Genomic DNA, 20,814 nt, shown 5'->3' on the forward strand with positions numbered 1-20,814 from the left:
TCCCTCTGACAAGCACTGTTCTCTAAGGAGAAATCAGGCCTCAAAATAATGAAAACCACTTTCTCTGAAGAATCAAATGCACGTCTTTGTTCTTAAAATTTTGTGGAAGCAAAGTGAGAGCTATATTTATAGAGCTATTGGAGTTTGGTAATCTTTGCCTCCTCCTAGTGGTAGAGAGTAATTTCCAGGAAAAATGGATCCTGGACTCTCACCACCTGCATTTAAAAAAAAAAGTAAACTTACTCTGCTGCAATTTATTACTCGTCCAGGACTAGTGGAAATTGTAAGCCCTGAGATAGATTGATATATATCTATACATTTCCTGAAGGATGTTTTATAAAATTGCAGCGGACGACTTAGAAAAAAGTTTTCCTATAATTAACATTGAGTGGACTACAATAGTGATATTTTCCACATATATACATATTATACACACACATTTGATTTGCATATAAAATAAAACTATTTTAAATCAGGTTACTAAGGCATTTAAAATTAATCAGTTTAACATTATGGAGCGTTTATATACAGTATTATTAATACCCTCAATCAACCCCTTGGCTGTCCTGTTTAACAAATGTGCAAAAAGCAATACCAGTGTTAAAATCTTTCTAAACCAAACACACACTTAAAGCTTAATAAACAACAGCTCAGCAACTGAAGACAGTTTTACAGCACAAAATCACGCAGGTCAGTGGTTATTAGGCTTCTTTCTCAGAGCAGAGGATTCCAATTGCACAAACATCTGTAACTAAGTAAACAAGTCGCACTGTATTTGGCAAAGAAAATGAATATACAAAGCTGATACATTTACAATAAACAAACACTACTCACCAGACAGCTCAGTCGCTCTCCTCATACTTCTTTCGGATTGTAAGCTAGTCGTGTACTGCAATTCCTCACCTTCTACCTGCAGGGCACTGTCAGGAATTCTGCATTCTCCTCCACGCACAGAAGTCTGACTTTGTGTTTGGGGGCTGTACAGTTCAGTGTTCCTACTTGAAAAAACATGCCCGTGTGCACGCTTGTCTTCTGCAGGCGGCGACTCCTCTGTCTCACTATGAACAGGATGGCTGATTTCCTTCTGAAATGAGCTTGACTTTCTGAACACACTATCATCTAGCATTAAGACCCTGGCATCATCCAAAAGTGGCTTCCTGAATTCTCTCTCCCATTCGTTATCTTTTGCGCAAGGAGGGCTCCAGGGCTCTGACAATAACTTGTTTCGCTCTGGAGTATTTCCTGTTTCCACTGAGGATTGCAGCAGGGTTGACAAGCTAGAGACATTTGATATTCTTTCCTCATAATTAGAGGACTTTGTAATGTGTGCATCCTCAAGACACAATGGAGATGGACGAGATGCTAGAGTAGCTACTGAAGATACAACACTCGGAGCTAGTGGTGCTATCTTGTCCCCATTATTCTTCAACTGTGCCAAAGATAAAAACAAACATATTAAAGCTGGGACAGATAGAAGGATAGATAAAAATACATACATACATATACACACACACATACATATATACAGTGTCACCAATTGGTCTTAGTAGAAAAGGTAACCTAGGTTACAACATGGGTGTGCCCATTGTTTTATGACACTAAAACTTTGCACCTCAATATTGAAAAAAAAAAAAAAAAATTTTTATATATATATATATATATATATATATATATATATATATATATATATATCTATATCTATCTATATCTATCTATCTATATCTATCTCTATCTATCTATCTATCTATCTATCTATATCTATCTATATATATATATATACATACACACATACATACATACACACACACACACATATATATATATATATATATATATATATATATATACATATACACACACACATATACATATATACACACACACACACATACATATATACACACACACATATACATATATACACACACACACACACACATATATACATATATACACACACATATACATATACACACCTACATATAACTCTCAGAATACATCATATGTAGCATTTGTATTTAATACTTTATCTAAATGAATTATGAAGCGTGATCCTGGAGCTACTTTTACATAAACAAGTCTAATTGAACATATAAACATTCTGTTAGCAATTCAATGTCTGTTTTTAAGATGCAGATATTTTCCAAATTATTCCCCTGGCTTGACCCTTGTGGATTTATTTCTTACAGCTAGTTTTAATCTGTCCAGATCTTGCTGTGAATCAGCTGTGAGTCAACAATGCACAGTCATTTTATTCTATGCTCTGATATGCTGACAAATACCAAACAGTATCCAAGGAAGCCCCAATGCATAGTCATTTTATTCATTGCTCTAATATGCTGACACATGCCAAACAGTATCCAAGGAAGTCCCAGTCATTTTATTCTATGCTCTGATACGCTGACACATGCCAAACAGTATGCAATCAAGTCCCAAGTCTCAATGCACAGTCATTTTATTCTATGCTCTGATACGTCGGTGACACATGCCAAACAGTATCCAAGGAAGTCCCAAGAGAACAAAACCAGAAGACAATACATTTGTTTTCCAGTCTACTACAACAAACACCATGTACAGAAAGGGAAATTAAATCATAATTGGTCTTTGAACACCACAAATAAACCCAATTTTTTCTCTTTAATGGTTTAAGATAGAACCCACAATTTTAAACAACTTTACCAATTTACTTCTATTATCAAATTTACTTTCTTTTCTTGTTATCCTTCATTGAAAAGCAGGAAGCTAATTTCACGAGTGTGCACGTGTCTGCAGCACTATATGGTGGTAGATTTGCAGCAATGTTATACATTAGCAAGCGCTTTATTTCCTGTCATGTAGTGCTCCAGACATGTCCACGCTACCTACCTAGATATCTCTAACAATGAACATGAGAACCACACAAATTTATCAATAGACATAAATTGGAAAGCTTTTTTTTTTAAATTGTTTCTATCTGAAGCAGGAAAAAAAAAATATATAGGTCCTTTTAAACAAAGGTTGAAGGTAATCAAGGAAATATTGATAGTTTAGCTCTATAATAAAGAGGTATTGAGGGCAGATAGACAAACTGTTGGCTGATAAGGACATTGAACACTCTTTAATTACAAGATATTCTGTTGTATTGCTACAGAACACCACACTAGTTATTAATAGAGCATGGAACTTTAATTTAAAATGTTTAATTATACATTTTAATAAAATTGTTAGCAATATACAGATTGCTAACTGACTACAGCAGAGGACATCTATACATAGGCAACAAGCTTTATACATTCATGTGCCTGGATTGTGAAATACAAATGATGCTAATAAAATGACTGTTATGCTTCTAAAATAAATGTACGCAGATCTGATGCAGTGCAATGCTTAATTGCAGATACACACTATGCATATATAAAAGGCAATAACTCCTATATAAAGGCAATAACTCCTATATAAAGGCAATAACTCCTATATAAAGGCAATAACTCCTATATAAAGGCAATAACTCCTATATAAAGGCAATAACTCCTATATAAAGGCAATAACTCCTATATAAAGGCAATAACTCCTATATAAAGGCAATAACTCCTATATAAAGGCAATAACTCCTATATAAAGGCAATAACTCCTATATAAAGGCAATAACTCCTATATAAAGGCAATAACTCCTATATAAAGGCAATAACTCCTATATAAAGGCAATAACTCCTATATAAAGGCAATAACTCCTATATAAAGGCAATAACTCCTATATAAAGGCAATAACTCCTATATAAAGGCAATAACTCCTATATAAAGGCAATAACTACTATATAAAGGCAATAACTCCTATATAAAGGCAATAACTCCTATATAAAGGCAATAACTCCTATATAAAGGCAATAACTCCTATATAAAGGCAATAACTCCTATATAAAGGCAATAACTCCTATATAAAGGCAATAACTCCTATATAAAGGCAATAACTCCTATATAAAGGCAATAACTCCTATATAAAGGCAATAACTCCTATATAAAGGCAATAACTCCTATATAAAGGCAATAACTCCTATATAAAGGCAATAACTCCTATATAAAGACAATAACTAATTTCCTTTTAACAATCCTGCAGAAGCAACTGTACCTGTTCAACCTCTACAAATGTCACAGGTTGGGTCTGATAACGCGCATTCATTCTCCTCTGCTTGATACTGCTCCTGGCTGTAACATCTTTTTTGAGAGGCTGCGACAGCTTATTGAACAGGGCCATTTTTTCTGCCAAGGAGAGTGTGGAGGAGTCTGCTTCTTCTGAATCATTCGGCTCATCGTTTGCTTCTCTGAATGGTTTTGGCTCTTCTTTAGCTATGTTTTTTTGGTGTGCAGATGCCTGTAAACTGCAGAACAAAATATTTCAGTAGAAATAGAAAGAAAAGTCTACTTACAGTATATTGAACATAGCCTGAAAATGACCATGGAGCTTATACAAACTGCAAGTTTATGAAAGTCACTTATATCTCACAAAAAGAAACTGTTTGCAGCTTTAGACAGAGGAATAGATTTGTCACTTTTCTTGTTAAAAGCAGATAAATATGTATTTTTACTGTAATACCACAAGTACATGCCTTAAATACACACACACACGTCATGCTAAATGCTTTCACAAGTTTGGTTTAAAAGGATGGTTATTTGCCCTATTTTAAACCTATACAAATTAATTAGCAAAATCAGTATGCCGTATTCCGATGGTTTTAAATGCAGTCTACACCCAAATGAATCAGATTTAGTTATACTAGTTTAATAGATTCAAAATTTATATGCCCTGAGCTTTCCTTTCATTGGAGCTGTTAAGTCTATTCAAGTTTTGATAATACAAACAGATGCATTTTCAAGTATTAAGTAATAAAACTAAAACAGACTAAAAAACTGTAGAATCAAATAAACATAGTAACAGAATTTGATGGAGGATAAGAACCAGAGGGACCATCTTGTCTGACCAGGTCCACCAAGCTGTTCTGCAGCACCTACTAAGCAGTGTTAGGGGAAAATTAAATCTCTTTTCTCTCTCTTTTGAGTCTCTTTTCTCACCAAACTGAGGTTGCCCTAGCGCTCATGTACTGGGTGCTGAAATCAGACTAGAACTCTAAAACCAGAAGCCAAACTCAAAAGTTTGGTAAGTATTCTGGGGCTCTATAGCTGGGGTTCCCAACTGCCATGTAGGAGACAAGGCCCAAATGATAGGTGGGGGTAACAAAATGGCTCTGCACCAAAGCTCTGTCTTAGGTACCACCCTTGAACCTGACAGAGGTAAAATAAATAGATTGTATCCCCTTGGTTGCCTTCAAGGAACATGAAACCCAAAAATGTTCTTTTCATGATTCAGATAGAGAATACAATTTTAAACAACTTTGCAATTGACTTCTATTTAATTTGTTTCCTTCTCTTGTTATCCTTTGCTTAAGGACTTATCTAGGAAAGGAACCTAGGCTCTAGCTGCTGATTGGTGGCTGCATATATACACCGATTCTCATTGGCCCACCCAGGTGTTCAGTCAGCAACCAGTAGTGCATTGCTGCTCATTCAACAAAGCATACCAAGAGAATGAAGAAAAATTGATAATAGGAGTAAAATTAGAAAGTTGCAGAGATATTAAAAACAAAACATTTAAAAAAAAAATCAATTTACTTCTATTATAAAATTTGCTTTATTCCCATGATATTCTGTGTTGGATACCTAGGTAGGCATCTGTAGCACTACATGGCAGGAACTAGTGCTGCCCTCTAGTGGTCTCGCAAATGTATAACACTCTTACAATGTTATGACAATAGAAGTCAAATAGAAAGTTGTTTAAAATCGTATGCTCTATCTAAATCATGAAATACATTTTGGGTTTCTTATCCTTTTAAGCAAATAACCATTTAACCTAGCATAGTACATTTTGTGACAGCCTCAGCTTTATCATATCCCCTCATTTCTCTCCTTTAAATACCTGTACCATTTAACCAGCCCTGCTTTGAAGAGGGTCTAGTTTATATTTTTTTACATAGGATTAGTCTGAAAACTATATTTCTTACTTTGCTGCTTAAATATTTTTTTTGGGACACAAATACCCCTCAGGGAAAACACTTTCTTCTAGGGAACGTCCACACCCTTAAACGGAGGGGGGAAAAAAAATTCCACTGTGCTCAAGCTTTTTTTTCCCTAGGAATAAAGCCAGCATGGGAAATCAAAATTAGAAGCAGACAGAAAATGCACAAAGACCTACAAAACCCTTTAACTGGTTATATTCCTTCCGTTGGCTGTCTGCCACTGGCGAACACAATAGATTGTGCACCACTATTGTAGAACTAAATCACCTATTGTTCACAATACGCACATTAAGTTTTCTGAATCTCCTTGGAATCTTTCTAAAAACTTAAGCATGCTTGTTTTATTTCCTTTAAATGTATAAACAAAAAGCATGTCTTCTGAAACACAAAGCATAACTACTTGGCCATTTACAATATTTTTTTTTACAGAGTAATCTTAATATCTCCAAGAAAATGAGGCTGAATGAGTCATCTTTGGCTTTCCCCTGGACTGCGACACAGAACAAGCAAGTAATTGCGGAGTGTAGTGTCTCAATATATAAGCTGTTAGTGTATTAAAACACATGCTTCCACCAGACGTTAGTGCAGAACACTAATGGTTAATAATTAATGCGGCATTTGCCACCACGCACTATTGGTCTGTATTACACATGCGAGGCGTGCCCTTTAGTACCTGATACGATGCACAGAGCTCTTAGTTACAGTGGGACTAGGAAGTCTTGGTGTTACAGTGTGTGTGGTCACAGTATGCGAAGAAGCATGGCTAGGCTCGCTTTAAAGAGGGCAAAGAAGTGCAGCGAAGAGAAAAAAAGGAAAGGAGGAGAAAAAAGTTAAAAACAAATGAAGCACGTTAATTGCAGAAATCGAGCCGTAATCATTAAGTGTCGTTATCCAAGTATGCCATGAAGCAGTGGAAATATATTCATATTAGGGGATTTAAACAATATTTCTAACAGAAGACCAATAAATATTGCAGCAAATGGCTTACATCCCTTTAGCTTACATTACATGTTTCAGTAACGACAGAATAGAACATAATTATATTACAAAGCCATGTGTATTATATATATATATATATATATATATATATACATACATATACATATACATATACATACACACACACACATACATACAGCTAAATAGTCCATGATGCTCATCTAGAATGTAGAGTGCCTAAGCATTATAGGACATTTCCTAAACATCTGGGGTGCCAAGGTTAGCTATCACTTAAATAGGCCATAAACCAGGTGGAAATCTATTAGACAAAAATCAAACTGACTTGGAATTATACAGTGCACAATTATTGTTTCCCTTTTATCTCACAACAAAAACTTCTAATTGTCATTTGTTTTTCTACAGCTTTTACAAATAATTTCATAATTTATCATTGAAAAGTATTGATCCCACATACAAGTCATGTATTTAATTTGTGGACTATTCACAGAGCAGCTTCCATGAGCTGTTTCAGCTATTGGATCAAGCACTATTACCAGGTGACAGATATGTGACAATTTTTTTTTTATATTCCTAATGCTACAGGGTTACATTTGAAGAACCATATATTAAATCACAGACTTTTAAGGGACATTGAACAGCTGTGCACAACCACAAAATAACAGTAACTACAGGCGTACCTCAGAGATTTTGCAGGTTTGGTTCCAAACCACCGCAATAAAGTGAATATAGCAATTAAGTGAGTCACACTCTTGTTTCCCAGGCCAGTGCATATAAAAGTTACATTTGCACTATACTGTAGTCTATTAATAGTGCAATAGCATTATGCCTAAAAAAAAAAGTGTACTACTACATTAAAAAAACCTTACCTGATAATTTTCTTTTCTTCAGATGGAAAAAGAGTCCACAGCTGCATTCATTACTTTTTGGAAATTCAGAACCTGGCCACCAGGAGGAGGCAAAGACACCCCAGCCAAAGGCTTAAATACCTCTCCCACTTCCCCCAGTCATTCTGCCGAGGAACAAGGAACAGTAGAAGAAATACCAGTGTGAAAAGCTGCCAGAAGAATAAAAATAACACAGCGGGAGTCCACAGCTGTATTCATTACTTTTGTGAAAACAATACCCAAGCTATAGAGGACACTGAATGCTAAAACGAGGGGTACAAGAGGCGGCCCATTCTGAGAGCACCAGGCCTGAAAACCCCAACCCCACAAAAACCTGCTTCGTCCAAAGCCGAGAAAACGTTGAAAATAGGAAGGGGCCCCAATGACACTGACCCACAGATAGTCCCACATGCCTTGCTAGAGACTGCAGGAACTAGACACAACTGAGCCGACACGACTGAGCCAACAAGCCTCCAGGAGACAGCGTCGCCAAGCAGTCGGTCCCAAACACCACACCCCTTACTAGAGAAAGGGATCAGACTACCGTATCTCCCACAAAGGGAAAAGACATGGATGAACATCCATCAAGGATTCCAGAAAAAAACAAAATAGGGAACAACGAGTCCCAAATAAAAATACAAAGCAAAACACAAGAAACCGGACCAAGCTCACAGAAACCCAATCAGTCTCAAAGAAACAAGGGGAAGCAAAGCCCAGACCTCAGATTGTACAGAAACCACGGGGTAGGACCGGGAATCTGAACAGAGAAGAGGTCTTCTCCCAAACACAGTGCAACCACACCCTAGAAGAAAACTCAAGACGAACATCCCCAATGTCACCAAGGTCGCTCAGATAAATAAATCTTCAGAAACTCAGACCACGCGCAGCACAAATAGGTAAACACCTTGTTACAGAAGCATTAGTTATTTTGTTGTGAAGAGCTTATTTCCCAGCAGCAATGCCTGAACCAGCAAGCCAGCGCCTAAGAAGGGCTCCAAGAAAACCGTAACAAGTATCATTTCATAAAGAGTTAACTCTTTTTTTTCAGCTTTTAGAAACTATTGTCTAATCACCTCTGGAGCCAGACTGCTAATTGATAAGATGAACTTGTAAACTTGTTATCTTAAGTACTATAATCCTATTGTGGCCTGTCAAAGGACAGTGCTCTCTATCTAAATGTGTGATGGGGGATTTTGTGCTTCCCCCCCTCTCCCCCTGGGAGTGCCCTGTGTGCATGTAACCTTAATAAAAAGCAGGCTGGGCATCCCAGTCCTGAGTTCTTGTTTGACCCTCAATCGCAGCGTTGACTCGTTTTTGTGGGCAGAAGGGTATCCTAGCTGTACTGCAGCTAAGGGAGATTATTCTATATTTGCGAGACTCATATAGAATACTATGGAAAGCAGCTTCTCCCCTCTTTAGCAATAGGGATCCAGGCTACTAAGCGGTCCATCTCTCAGCGAGACTAAGGGTAACCGTAACACACCTGAGTCAAAACACTGCACGCTACAGCCATCCAAAGATGACTCAAATTTGACAACTTGCAGGGCAAGTAAAGAGCAGCTGAAGATAGATTACAAACCGTTTGACTGCTAAGCATCCACTAAACAGTGGACACGTCATGGGCTATCCAAGAGCCGCCATTCCTTCCCACAGATCCTGGACGTGGAGAAGACACAGAGCCCTCAAGGAGGCTCCCCGTACCTCAAAGACCCGAGGATGAAGCAGCAGAGCAACAGACCACAGATCCTGCTCCAAACAACAAACCAGCCCAAGCGACCGGCACGTATGAAAGACAGGGGAAACAAGCCCCCAGGGAATGGAAAGAGTGGAAGGAACCCCAACAGAGCTCAGGTGCCAACCCAATCCGCTCTTCCAATATAGGTATTACCAAGAAAGACCCCCTAGGACCTGAACAGAGAAAAGTGCCGTAGCTCCCTGATAATGACCTGGCACAATTCTCTGTAACAGTCCCAACATGGAGACCTCAACCTCCATAGTTGGAACAGAACAAGTCCCAGAACAGCAGACCACTATCCCCTAGCACCTGTTTAAACCTCATGCACACAGAGCAGGTCAACGACCCTCCTGAGAGAGGAAAACCCTGCCTCTTAAGGAAGGCAACTACCACCTCAAAGGGGAGAGCACAGAAAGGACAGCGCACATGCCCAGAAGACAAGAAAGTCATAGTCTGATCAAACCATGGACCAAATTAAATTCATCCAGACACAACTGTTGATACCACAGACCGAAAACTCCCCGAACACACTTCGTAAAAGTCCATGTGCAAACTATTGTATCACAGAACCACCAGAAAGTGAAAGGACATGCAATGTGAAGAACATATAGCCATAGCTGGAATTTAACTCAACTATTAGCTTACAAGCCCGCATAGCCTACAACTAAACCATTGCGGTACCTTCCCAAGGACAAAACAGGCCATAAGCAACATGCCATCACCCAAAGGTGAACGCAAATCTTGGCTCAGCTGCTTTTTAGGCTCAACGAGCTAGCCATGAAGCCAAAGCCTGTGTTCCCAGGAAAAACTAGGTCGCCCCGAACCAGTCCGCAGGATCATAAGTCTCCAGACATCGATAAGGATCCAAGACAAGAACCCTGGGCCCAGGCCCCAGAATCGTCTAAAAACAACACGAATACCTCGTCTGAAGGAATCAGACCTCACAGGAGGAAGATAACCGAACTAAACCAGAGAACGGGAACAAGACTCACTCGTAATTCCCAGGCCAAGGGAAGAGATACCCCTAGCAGGAGTGCACCCTCCAAAAATAAGCTAGGGCGCGACAGTCACGCAAATACTCTAGAACCCAAGGGCGTCAAGGACAACACACAGGAATTCCAAGACCAAGGGAAAAAAACAAGGACAGAGTCACCCAAAGGTATAGAGTAGAACAAAGGCTAGTCTCTATAGTCCTCTCAGGATACATAACCAGAGGAACACACCCAAGGAAAAAGAATGCAGAGCATCCCAAACCCTAGTAGAAAAAAAACCCTAAGTGAAGCTTGAAGGAAACACAGCCTACCGTCCCTAATATGGGGACGACTAACTCCCGGAAGAAGGAAAAAGCCACACGGCACTCACTTCCTAAATGAGACAGCAGCAAGGAGGTCCGAAGTCATTCCAACCTTTAAACCACGCGGGGAAGGAGACACTCCAAGACCCGACAGAAAAACGGAATCAATTGAGTGTGTCGCAGTAGAACTCCTAGTCCCAGTCGACGAACATGAAAGTCTAATGAGGACTGAACCAATTCCCAATGCCTCACGGAACCTCAGGTCCTCTCAAAATGCTTAGCAGAAACTTGTTAAAGAAAAACAAGAAATAACACAAATAATAATGTGAAGCACTCTGCGCCCTAACCTGACCAGCCAGGCAAAACAGGTGCCACGTGTCTGATTAGGCCTCAAGACAGAAGAATCTGAACCCAATCAAGACCAGCCTGAAAACAAGGACCTTCACTGTCATGGCCGCACAGAATCTCCCCTAGAGAGGTAGAAATAAGCAGCAGACAAACATAGGACTAAAACTTGTCCAGAACAAAACTTCCTTAGATATATATGTATATACATACACACACATTATATATATTTATATATATATATATATATATATATATATATATATATATATATATATATATATATATATAATGTGTGTGTGTGTGCATACATATACACACACAGTGAATATAAAAGGTCTACACACCCCTGTTAAAATGTCAGGTTTCTGTGATGTAAAAAACAATTTATGCTTACCTGATAAATTTATTTCTCTTGTAGTGTATCCAGTACACGGATCATCCATTACTTGTGGGATATTCTCCTTCCCAACAGGAAGTTGCAAGAGGATCACCCACAGCAGAGCTGCTATATAGCTCCTCCCCTCACTGCCATATCCAGTCATTCGACCGAAACAAGCCGAGAAAGGAGAAACCATAGGGTGCAGTGGTGACTGTAGTTTAATTAAAATTTAGACCTGCCTGAAAAGGACAGGGCGGGCCGTGGACTGAATACACTACAAGAGAAATAAATTTATCAGGTAAGCATAAATTATGTTTTCTCTTGTTAAGTGTATCCAGTCCACGGATCATCCATTACTTGTGGGATACCAATACCAGAGCTAAAGTACACGGATGATGGGAGGGACAAGGCAGGAACTTAAACGGAAGGAACCACTGCCAGTAGAAACTTTCTCCCAAAAACAGCCTCCGAAGAAGCAAAAGTATCAAATTTGGAAAATTTGGAAAAAGTATGAAGGGAAGACCAAGTTGCAGCCTTGCAAATCTGTTCAACAGAGGCCTCATTTTTAAAGGCCCAGGTGGAAGCCACAGCTCTAGTAGAATGAGCTGTAATCCTTTCAGGAGGCTGCTGTCCAGCAGTCTCATAGGCTAAACTGATTATACTCCGAAGCCAAAAAGAAAGAGAGGTTGCCGAGGCCTTCTGACCTCTCCTCTGTCCAGAGTAAACAACAAACAGGTTAGATGTTTGGCGAAAATCTTTAGTAGCCTGTAAGTAAAACTTCAAGGCACGGACCACGTCTAGATTATGCAAAAGACGTTCCTTCTTTGAAGAAGGATTAGGACATAATGATGGAACAACAATCTCTTGATTGATATTCTTGTTAGAAACCACCTTAGGTAAAAACCCAGGTTTTGTACGCAGAACAACTTTATCTGAATGAAAGATCAGATAAGGAGAATCACAATGTAAGGCAGATAACTCCGAGACTCTTCAAGCCGAGGAAATAGCCATCAGAAAAAGAACTTTCCATGAAAGAAGTTTGATATCAATAGAATGAAGGGGTTCAAACGGAACCCCTTGAAGAACTTTAAGAACCAAGTTTAAGCTCCATGGAGGAGCAACAGGTTTAAACACAGGCTTAATTCTAACTAAAGCCTGACAAAATGCCTGAACGTCTGGAACTTCTGCCAGACGCTTGTGTAAAAGAATAGACAGAGCAGAAATCTGTCCCTTTAAAGAACTAGCTGATAATCCTTTGTCCAAACCTTTTTGGAGGAAGGACAATATCCTAGGAATCCTAACCCTACTCCATGAGTAATTTTTGGATTCACACCAATGAAGATATTTACGCCATATCTTGTGGTAAATTTTCCTGGTGACAGGCTTTCGTGCCTGTATTAAGGTATCAATTACTGACTCGGAGAAGCCACGCTTTGATAGGATCAAGCGTTCAATCTCCATGCAGTCAGTCTCAGAGAAAGTAGATTCGGATGATTGAAAAGACCTTGTATTAGAAGGTCTTGTCTCAGAGGCAGTCTCCATGGTGGAAAGGATGACATGTCCACTAGGTCTGCATACCAGGTCCTGCGTGGCCACGCAGGCGCTATCAATATCACCGATGCTCTTTCCTGTTTGATTTTGGCAATCAGACAAGGGAGCAGAGGAAACTGTGGAACACATAAGCCAGGTTGAAGAACCAAGGCGCTGCTAGAGCATCTATCAGTGCCGCTTCTGGGTCCCTTGACCTGGATCCGTAACAAGGAAGCTTGGCGTTCTGGCAAGACGCCATGAGATCCAATTCTGGTTTGCCCCAACGGAGAACCAATTGAGCAAACACCTCCGGATGGAGTTCCCATTCCCCCGGATGAAAAGTCTGATGACTTAGAAAATCCGCCTCCCAGTTCTCTACACCTGGGATATGGATCGCTGACAGGTGGCAAGAGTGAGTCTCTGCCCAGCGAATTATCTTTGAGACTTCTGACATCGCTAGGGAACTCCTGGTTCCCCCTTGATGGTTGATGTAAGCCACAGTCGTGATGTTTTCCGACTGAAATCTGATGAACCTCAGTGTTGCTAGCCGAGGCCAAGCCAGAAGAGCATTGAATATTGCTCTTAACTCCAGAATATTTATTGGGAGGAGTTTCTCCTCCTGAGTCCATGAACCCTGAGCCTTCAGGGAGTTCCAGACTGCACCCCAACCTAGAAGGCTGGCATCTGTTGTTACAATTGTCCAATCTGGTCTGCGAAAGGTCATACCCTTGGACAGATGGGCCAGAGATAACCACCAGAGAAGAGAATCTCTGGTTTCCTGATCCAGATTTAGTAGAGGGGACAAATCTGTGTAATCCCCATTCCACTGACTGAGCATGCATAATTGCAGCGGTCTGAGATGCAGGCGCGCGAATGGCACTATGTCCATCGCCGCTACCATTAAGCCGATTACTTCCATGCACTGAGCCACCGTGGGGCGCGGAATGGAGTGAAGAACACGGCAAGCATTTAGATGTTTTGATAACCTGGACTCCGTCAGGTAAATTTTAATTTCTACAGAATCTATTAGAGTCCCTAGGAAGGAAACCCTCGTGAGAGGAGATAGAGAACTCTTTTCTTCGTTCACTTTCCACCCATGCGACCTCAGGAATGCCAGAACTATCTCCGTATGAGATTTGGCAATTTGAAAGCTTGACGCCTGTATCAGGATATCGTCCAGGTAAGGAGCCACCGCTATGCCTCGCGGTCTTAGGACCGCCAGAAGTGAGCCCAGAACCTTTGTAAAAATTCTTGGGGCTGTAGCCAACCCGAATGGAAGAGCTACAAATTGGTAATGCCTGTCTAGAAAGGCAAACCTCAGGAACAGATGATTCTTGTGAATCGGAATGTGAAGGTAGGCATCCTTTAAGTCCACTGTGGTCATGTACTGACCCTCTTGGATCATGGGTAAAATGGTTCGAATAGTTTCCATCTTGAATGACGGAACTCTGAGGAATTTGTTTAGGATCTTTAAATCCAAAATTGGTCTGAAGGTTCCCTCTTTTTTGGGAACCACAGATTTGAATAAAACCCCTGTCCTTGTTCCGTCCGCGGAACTGGATGGATCACTCCCATGACAAGGAGATCTTGTACGCAGCTTAGGAATGCCTCTTCCTTTATCTGGTTTGCAGATAATCTTGAAAGGTGAAATCTCCCTTCTGGAGGAGAAGCTTTGAAGTCCAGAAGATATCCCTGAGATATGATCTCCAACGCCCAGGGATCCTGAACATCTCTTGCCCACGCCTGGGCGAAGAGAGAGAGTCTGCCCCCTACTAGATCCGTTGTCGGATAGGGGGCCGCTCCTTCATGCTGTCTTAGAGGCAGCAGCAGGCTTTCTGGCCTGCTTGCCCTTGTTCCAGGACTGGTTAGGTTTCCAGGTCTGCTTGGATTGAGCAAAAGTTCCCTCTTGTTTTGAAGCAGAGGAAGTTGATGCTGCACCTGCCTTGAAATTTCGAAAGGCACGAAAATTAGACTGTTTGGCCTTTGATTTGGCCCTGTCCTGAGGAAGGGTATGACCCTTACCTCCAGTAATGTCAGCAATAATTTCTTTCAAACCAGGCCCGAATAAGGTCTGCCCCTTGAAAGGAATGTTGAGTAATTTAGACTTTGAAGTCACATCAGCTGACCAGGATTTGAGCCATAGCGCCCTACGCGCCTGGATGGCGAATCCGGAATTCTTAGCCGTTAGTTTAGTCAAATGAACAATGGCATCAGAAACAAATGAGTTAGCTAGCTTAAGCGTTCTAAGCTTGTCAACAATTTCAGTCAATGGAGCTGTATGGATGGCCTCTTCCAGGGCCTCAAACCAGAATGCCGCCGCAGCAGTGACAGGCGCAATGCATGCAAGGGGCTGTAAAATAAAACCTTGTTGAATAAACATTTTCTTAAGGTAACCCTCTAATTTTTTATCCATTGGATCTGAAAAAGCACAACTGTCCTCAACCGGGATAGTGGTACGCTTTGCTAAAGTAGAAACTGCTCCCTCCACCTTAGGGACAGTCTGCCATAAGTCCCGTGTAGTGGCATCTATTGGAAACATTTTTCTAAATATAGGAGGTGGGGAAAAGGGCACACCGGGCCTATCCCACTCCTTACTAATAATTTCTGTAAGCCTTTTAGGTATTGGAAAAACATCAGTACTCACCGGCACTGCATAGTATTTATCCAGCCTACACAATTTCTCTGGCACTGCAATTGTGTCACAGTCATTCAGAGCAGCTAATACCTCCCCAAGCAATACACGGAGGTTCTCAAGCTTAAATTTAAAATTAGAAATCTCTGAATCAGGTCTCCCCGATTCAGAGACGTCACCCACAGACTGAAGCTCTCCATCCTCAGGATCTGCATATTGTGACGCAGTATCAGACATGGCTCTTACAGCATCTACGCGCTCTGTATCTCGTCTAACCCCAGAGCTATCGCGCTTGCCTCTCAATTCAGGCAATCTGGATAATACCTCTGACAGGGTATTATTCATGATTGCAGCCATGTCCTGCAAAGTAATCACTATGGGCGTCCCTGATGTACTTGGCACCATATTAGCGTGCGTCCCTTGAGCGGGAGGCGAAGGGTCCGACACGTGGGGAGAGTTAGTCAGCATAACTTCCCCCTCGACAGACCCCTCTGGTGACAATTCTTTTATAGATAAAGACTGATCTTTACTGTTTAAGGTGAAATCAATACATTTAGTACACATTCTCCTATGGGGCTCCACCATGGCTTTTAAACATAATGAACAAGTATCCTCTGTTTCAGACATGTTTGTACAGACTAGCAATGAGACTAGCAAGCTTGGAAAACACTTTAAAGCAAGTTAACAAGTAATATAAAAAACTTTACTGTGCCTTTAACCCCTTAATGACCGGACCATTTTTCAATTTTCTTACCCTTAATGACAATGGCTATTTTTACATTTCTGCAGTGTTTGTGTTTAGCTGTAATTTTCCTCTTACTCATTTACTGTACCCACACATATTATATACCGTTTTTCTCGCCATAAAATGGACTTTCTAAAGATACCATTATTTTCATCATCTTATAATTTACTAAAAAAAAAAAAAAAAAAAAGATAAAATATGAGGAAAAAATGGAAAAAAAACATAATTTATGCTTACCTGATAAATTCCTTTCTTCTGTAGTGTGATCAGTCCACGGGTCATCATTACTTCTGGGATATTACTCCTCCCCAACAGGAAGTGCAAGAGGATTCACCCAGCAGAGCTGCATATAGCTCCTCCCCTCTACGTCACTCCCAGTCATTCGACCAAGGACCAACGAGAAAGGAAAAGCCAAGGGTGAAGTGGTGACTGGAGTATAAATTAAAAAATATTTACCTGCCTTAAAAACAGGGCGGGCCGTGGACTGATCACACTACAGAAGAAAGGAATTTATCAGGTAAGCATAAATTATGTTTTCTTCTGTTAAGTGTGATCAGTCCACGGGTCATCATTACTTCTGGGATACCAATACCAAAGCAAAAGTACACGGATGACGGGAGGGATAGGCAGGCTCTTTATACAGAAGGAACCACTGCCTGAAGAACCTTTCTCCCAAAAATAGCCTCCGATGAAGCAAAAGTGTCAAATTTGTAAAATTTGGAAAAAGTATGAAGCGAAGACCAAGTTGCAGCCTTGCAAATCTGTTCAACAGATTAAGCAACTGCCAAGTGGAAAAATAGTGCCCAAACATTTATTCACTCAGTACCTCAGCAAATGAAAACGATTTTACATTCCAGCAAAAACGTTAAACATAATCTCTAGTTATTAAACAGCTTTATGTATTTCTTACAGTGTAATTCTAGTGAAGTACCATTCCCCAGAATACTGAAGTGTAAAGTATACATACATGACATTATATCGGTATGGCAGGATTTTCTCATCAATTCCATTGTCAGAAAATAAAAACTGCTACATACCTCTATGCAGATTCATCTGCCCGCTGTCCCCTGATCTGAAGTTTACCTCTCCTCAGATGGCCGAGAAACAGCAATATGATCTTAACTACTCCGGCTAAAATCATAACAAAAACTCTGGTAGATTCTTCTTCAAACTCTGCCAGAGAGATAATAACACACTCCGGTGCTATTTTAAAATAACAAACTTTTGATTGAAGATATAAAACTAAGTATAATCACCATAGTCCTCTCACACATCCTATCTAGTCGTTGGGTGCAAGAGAATGACTGGGAGTGACGTAGAGGGGAGGAGCTATATGCAGCTCTGCTGGGTGAATCCTCTTGCACTTCCTGTTGGGGAGGAGTAATATCCCAGAAGTAATGATGACCCGTGGACTGATCACACTTAACAGAAGAAACACGCTTTTTCTAACTTTGACCCCCAAAATCTGTTACACATCTACAATCACCAAAAAACACCCATGCTAAATAGTTTCTAAATTTTGTCCTGCGTTTAGAAATACCCAATGTTTACACATTCTTTGCTTTTTTTGCAATTTATGGAGCAATAAATACAAGTAGCACTTTGCTATTTCCAAACCACTTTTTTTCAAAATTAGCGCTAGTTACATTGGAACCCTGATATCTGTCAGGAATACCTGAATATCCCTTGACATGTATATATTTTTTTTTAGAAGACAACCCAAAGTATTGATCTAGGCCCATTTTGGTATATTTCATGTCACCATTTCACCGCCAAATGCGAGCAAAAAAAAAAAAAAAAGTTAACTATTTCACAAATTTTTTCACAAACTTTAGGTTTCCCACTGAAATTATTTACAAACAGCTTCTGCAATTATGGCACAAATGGTTGTAAATGCTTCTCTGGGATCCCCTTTTTTCAGAAATAACAGACTTATATGGCTTTGGGGTTGCTTTTTGGTAATTAGAAGGCAGCTAAATGCCGCTGCGCACCACACGTGTTTTATGCCCAGGAGTGAAGGAGTTAATTAGGGAGCTTGTAGGGTTAATTTTAGCTTTAGTGTAGTGTAGTAGACAACCCAAAGTATTGATCTAGGCCCATTTTGGTATATTTTATGCCACCATTTCACCGCCAAATGCGAGCAAATAAAAAAAAAAAACTTTACATTTTTCACAATTTTAGGTTTCTCACTGAAATAATTTACAAACAGCTTGTGCTATTATGGCAGAAATTGTTGTAAAAGCTTCTCTGGGATACCCTATGTTCAGAAATAGCAGACTTATATGGCTTTGGCGTTGCTTTTTGGTAATTAGAAGGCCGCTAAATGCTGCTGCGCACCACACGTGAATTATGCCCAGCAGTGAAGGGGTTAAATTAGGTAGCTTTTAGGGAGCTTGCAGGGTTAATTTTAGAGATCAGCCTCCTACCTTAACACATCCCACCCCCTGATCCCTCCCAAACAGCTCTCTTCCCTCCCCCACCCCACAATTGTTACCGCCATCTTAAGTACTGGCAGAAAGTCTGCCAGTACTAAATAAGAGGGTTTTTTTTTTTTTTTAAATAAAAATAAAATCTTTTAGCTGGGATGGACCCCTGCCTTAGCCCCAACCTCCCTGATCCCACCTCCAGCTCTCTAACCCTCTCCCCTACCTAATTACCGCCATCTTGGGTACTGGCAGCTGTCTGCAAGTACCCACTTTGGCCCCAAAAAACTAAGTATTTTTATTTTATTTTTCAATTAACTCTTTCTGTAGTGTAGCAGCCCCTCCACAATACCCCCACAATAACCCCCTCCCAGATCCATTTATATTTGAAAATTTTTTTTTTACCTTTCCCTGGCTTTTTGCCCTCATTAGTGTCAGTGTGGCTAATGCACGCGCGTGCGTGCACATGCATGTGTGCCTCGTGCACACGCACTGTGCACGCACACTATGTTCACGTGAACGCGCGCGGGTCTCGTGCACGCACGCTCCCTCCCACCCGGACAACGGCACCATCACTACCAGTGCAGAGAGGGCCACAGAGTGGCTCTCTCTGCATCGGAGGCTTGTAAAGGGGTATTGCAGGATGCCTCCATATTGAGGCATCACTGCAATACCCTCAGAGCTGCTGGAAGCGATTGTTTTCACTTCCAGCACTCTGTTAGACAACTGAAGTACCAGGTACGCCCATTGTCATTAACTGCTTGTTAATGCATGACGTACCTGGTACGTCAGTTGTCATTAAGGGGTTAAGAGAAACAAATTGACAAAATTTGAAATAAGTGAAAAAAGGCAGTTACACTAACAACATTTTTACAGTGTATGTAACAAGTCAGCAGAGCATTGCACCCACTTGCAAATGGATGATTAACCCCTTAATAACAAAAACAGAATAATAAATGACAAAAACGTTTTTTAAACAGTCACAACAACTGCCACAGTCTACTGTGATTGTTACCCTCCTCAAACACGACTTTGAAGCCTTTTGAGCCCTTCAGAGATGTCCTGTATCATGCAGAGGGAAGCTGGATGTCTGTCAGTATTTTTAGCTACATAGAAAAGCACTAAAATAGGCCCTTCCCACTCATATTGCAACAGTGGAAAGCTTCAGGAAACTGTTTCTAGGCAAAAATCAAGCCAGCCATGTGGAAAAAAACTAGGCCCCAATAAGTTTTGTCACCAAACATATATAAAAACGATTAACATGCCAGCAAACGTTTTATATTACACTTTTATAAGAGTATGTATCTCTGTTAATAAGCCTGATACCAGTCGCTATCACTGCATTTAAGGCTTAACTTACATTAATCCGGTATCAGCAGCATGTTTCTAGCAAATTCCATCCCTAGAAATATATTAACTGCACATACTTTATTGCAGGAAAACCTGCACGCCATTCCCCCTCTGAAGTTACCTCACTCCTCAGAATATGTGAGAACGGCAGTGGATCCTAGTTACTTCTGCTAAGATCATAGAAATCAAAGGCAGATTCTTCTTCTAATGCTGCCTGAGATGAAACAGTACACTCCGGTACCATTTAAAAATAAACTTTTGATTGAAGTTAAAAAACTAACTATAATACACCACTCTCCTCTTACTACGTCCATCCTTGTGGAGAGTTGCAAGAGAATGACTGGGTATGGTAGTGAGGGGAGGAGCTATATAGCAGCTCTGCTGTGGGTGATCCTCTTGCAACTTCCTGTTGGGAAGGAGAATATCCCACAAGTAATGGATGATCCGTGGACTGGATACACTTAACAAGAGAAAAATGAGACAAAAA

The 20,814-nt window shown here is 40.4% G+C and overlaps 1 protein-coding gene across 15 annotated transcripts in view; it reads right to left on the minus strand.

The window, feature by feature from the left end:
* Positions 1-20,814, minus strand: part of SVIL (supervillin) — a 766,609-nt gene that overhangs the window by 279,743 nt on the left and 466,052 nt on the right. For 13 of the 15 annotated variants that reach the window (XM_053713887.1, XM_053713886.1, XM_053713892.1 and 10 more), the window contains 3 exons: positions 6,721-6,819; positions 4,106-4,355; positions 835-1,429 (listed from right to left, as the gene is read on the minus strand). In XM_053713887.1, coding sequence (XP_053569862.1) covers positions 835-1,429; positions 4,106-4,355; positions 6,721-6,819 — 944 coding nt within the window. The remainder of the gene's footprint in view (positions 1-834; positions 1,430-4,105; positions 4,356-6,720; positions 6,820-20,814) is intronic. The other 2 variants (XM_053713890.1, XM_053713884.1) reach the window with 1 other exon arrangement.

Source organism: Bombina bombina, chromosome 5 (genome assembly GCF_027579735.1).
Source record: "Bombina bombina isolate aBomBom1 chromosome 5, aBomBom1.pri, whole genome shotgun sequence".
NCBI classification, from domain to species: domain Eukaryota; kingdom Metazoa; phylum Chordata; class Amphibia; order Anura; family Bombinatoridae; genus Bombina; species Bombina bombina.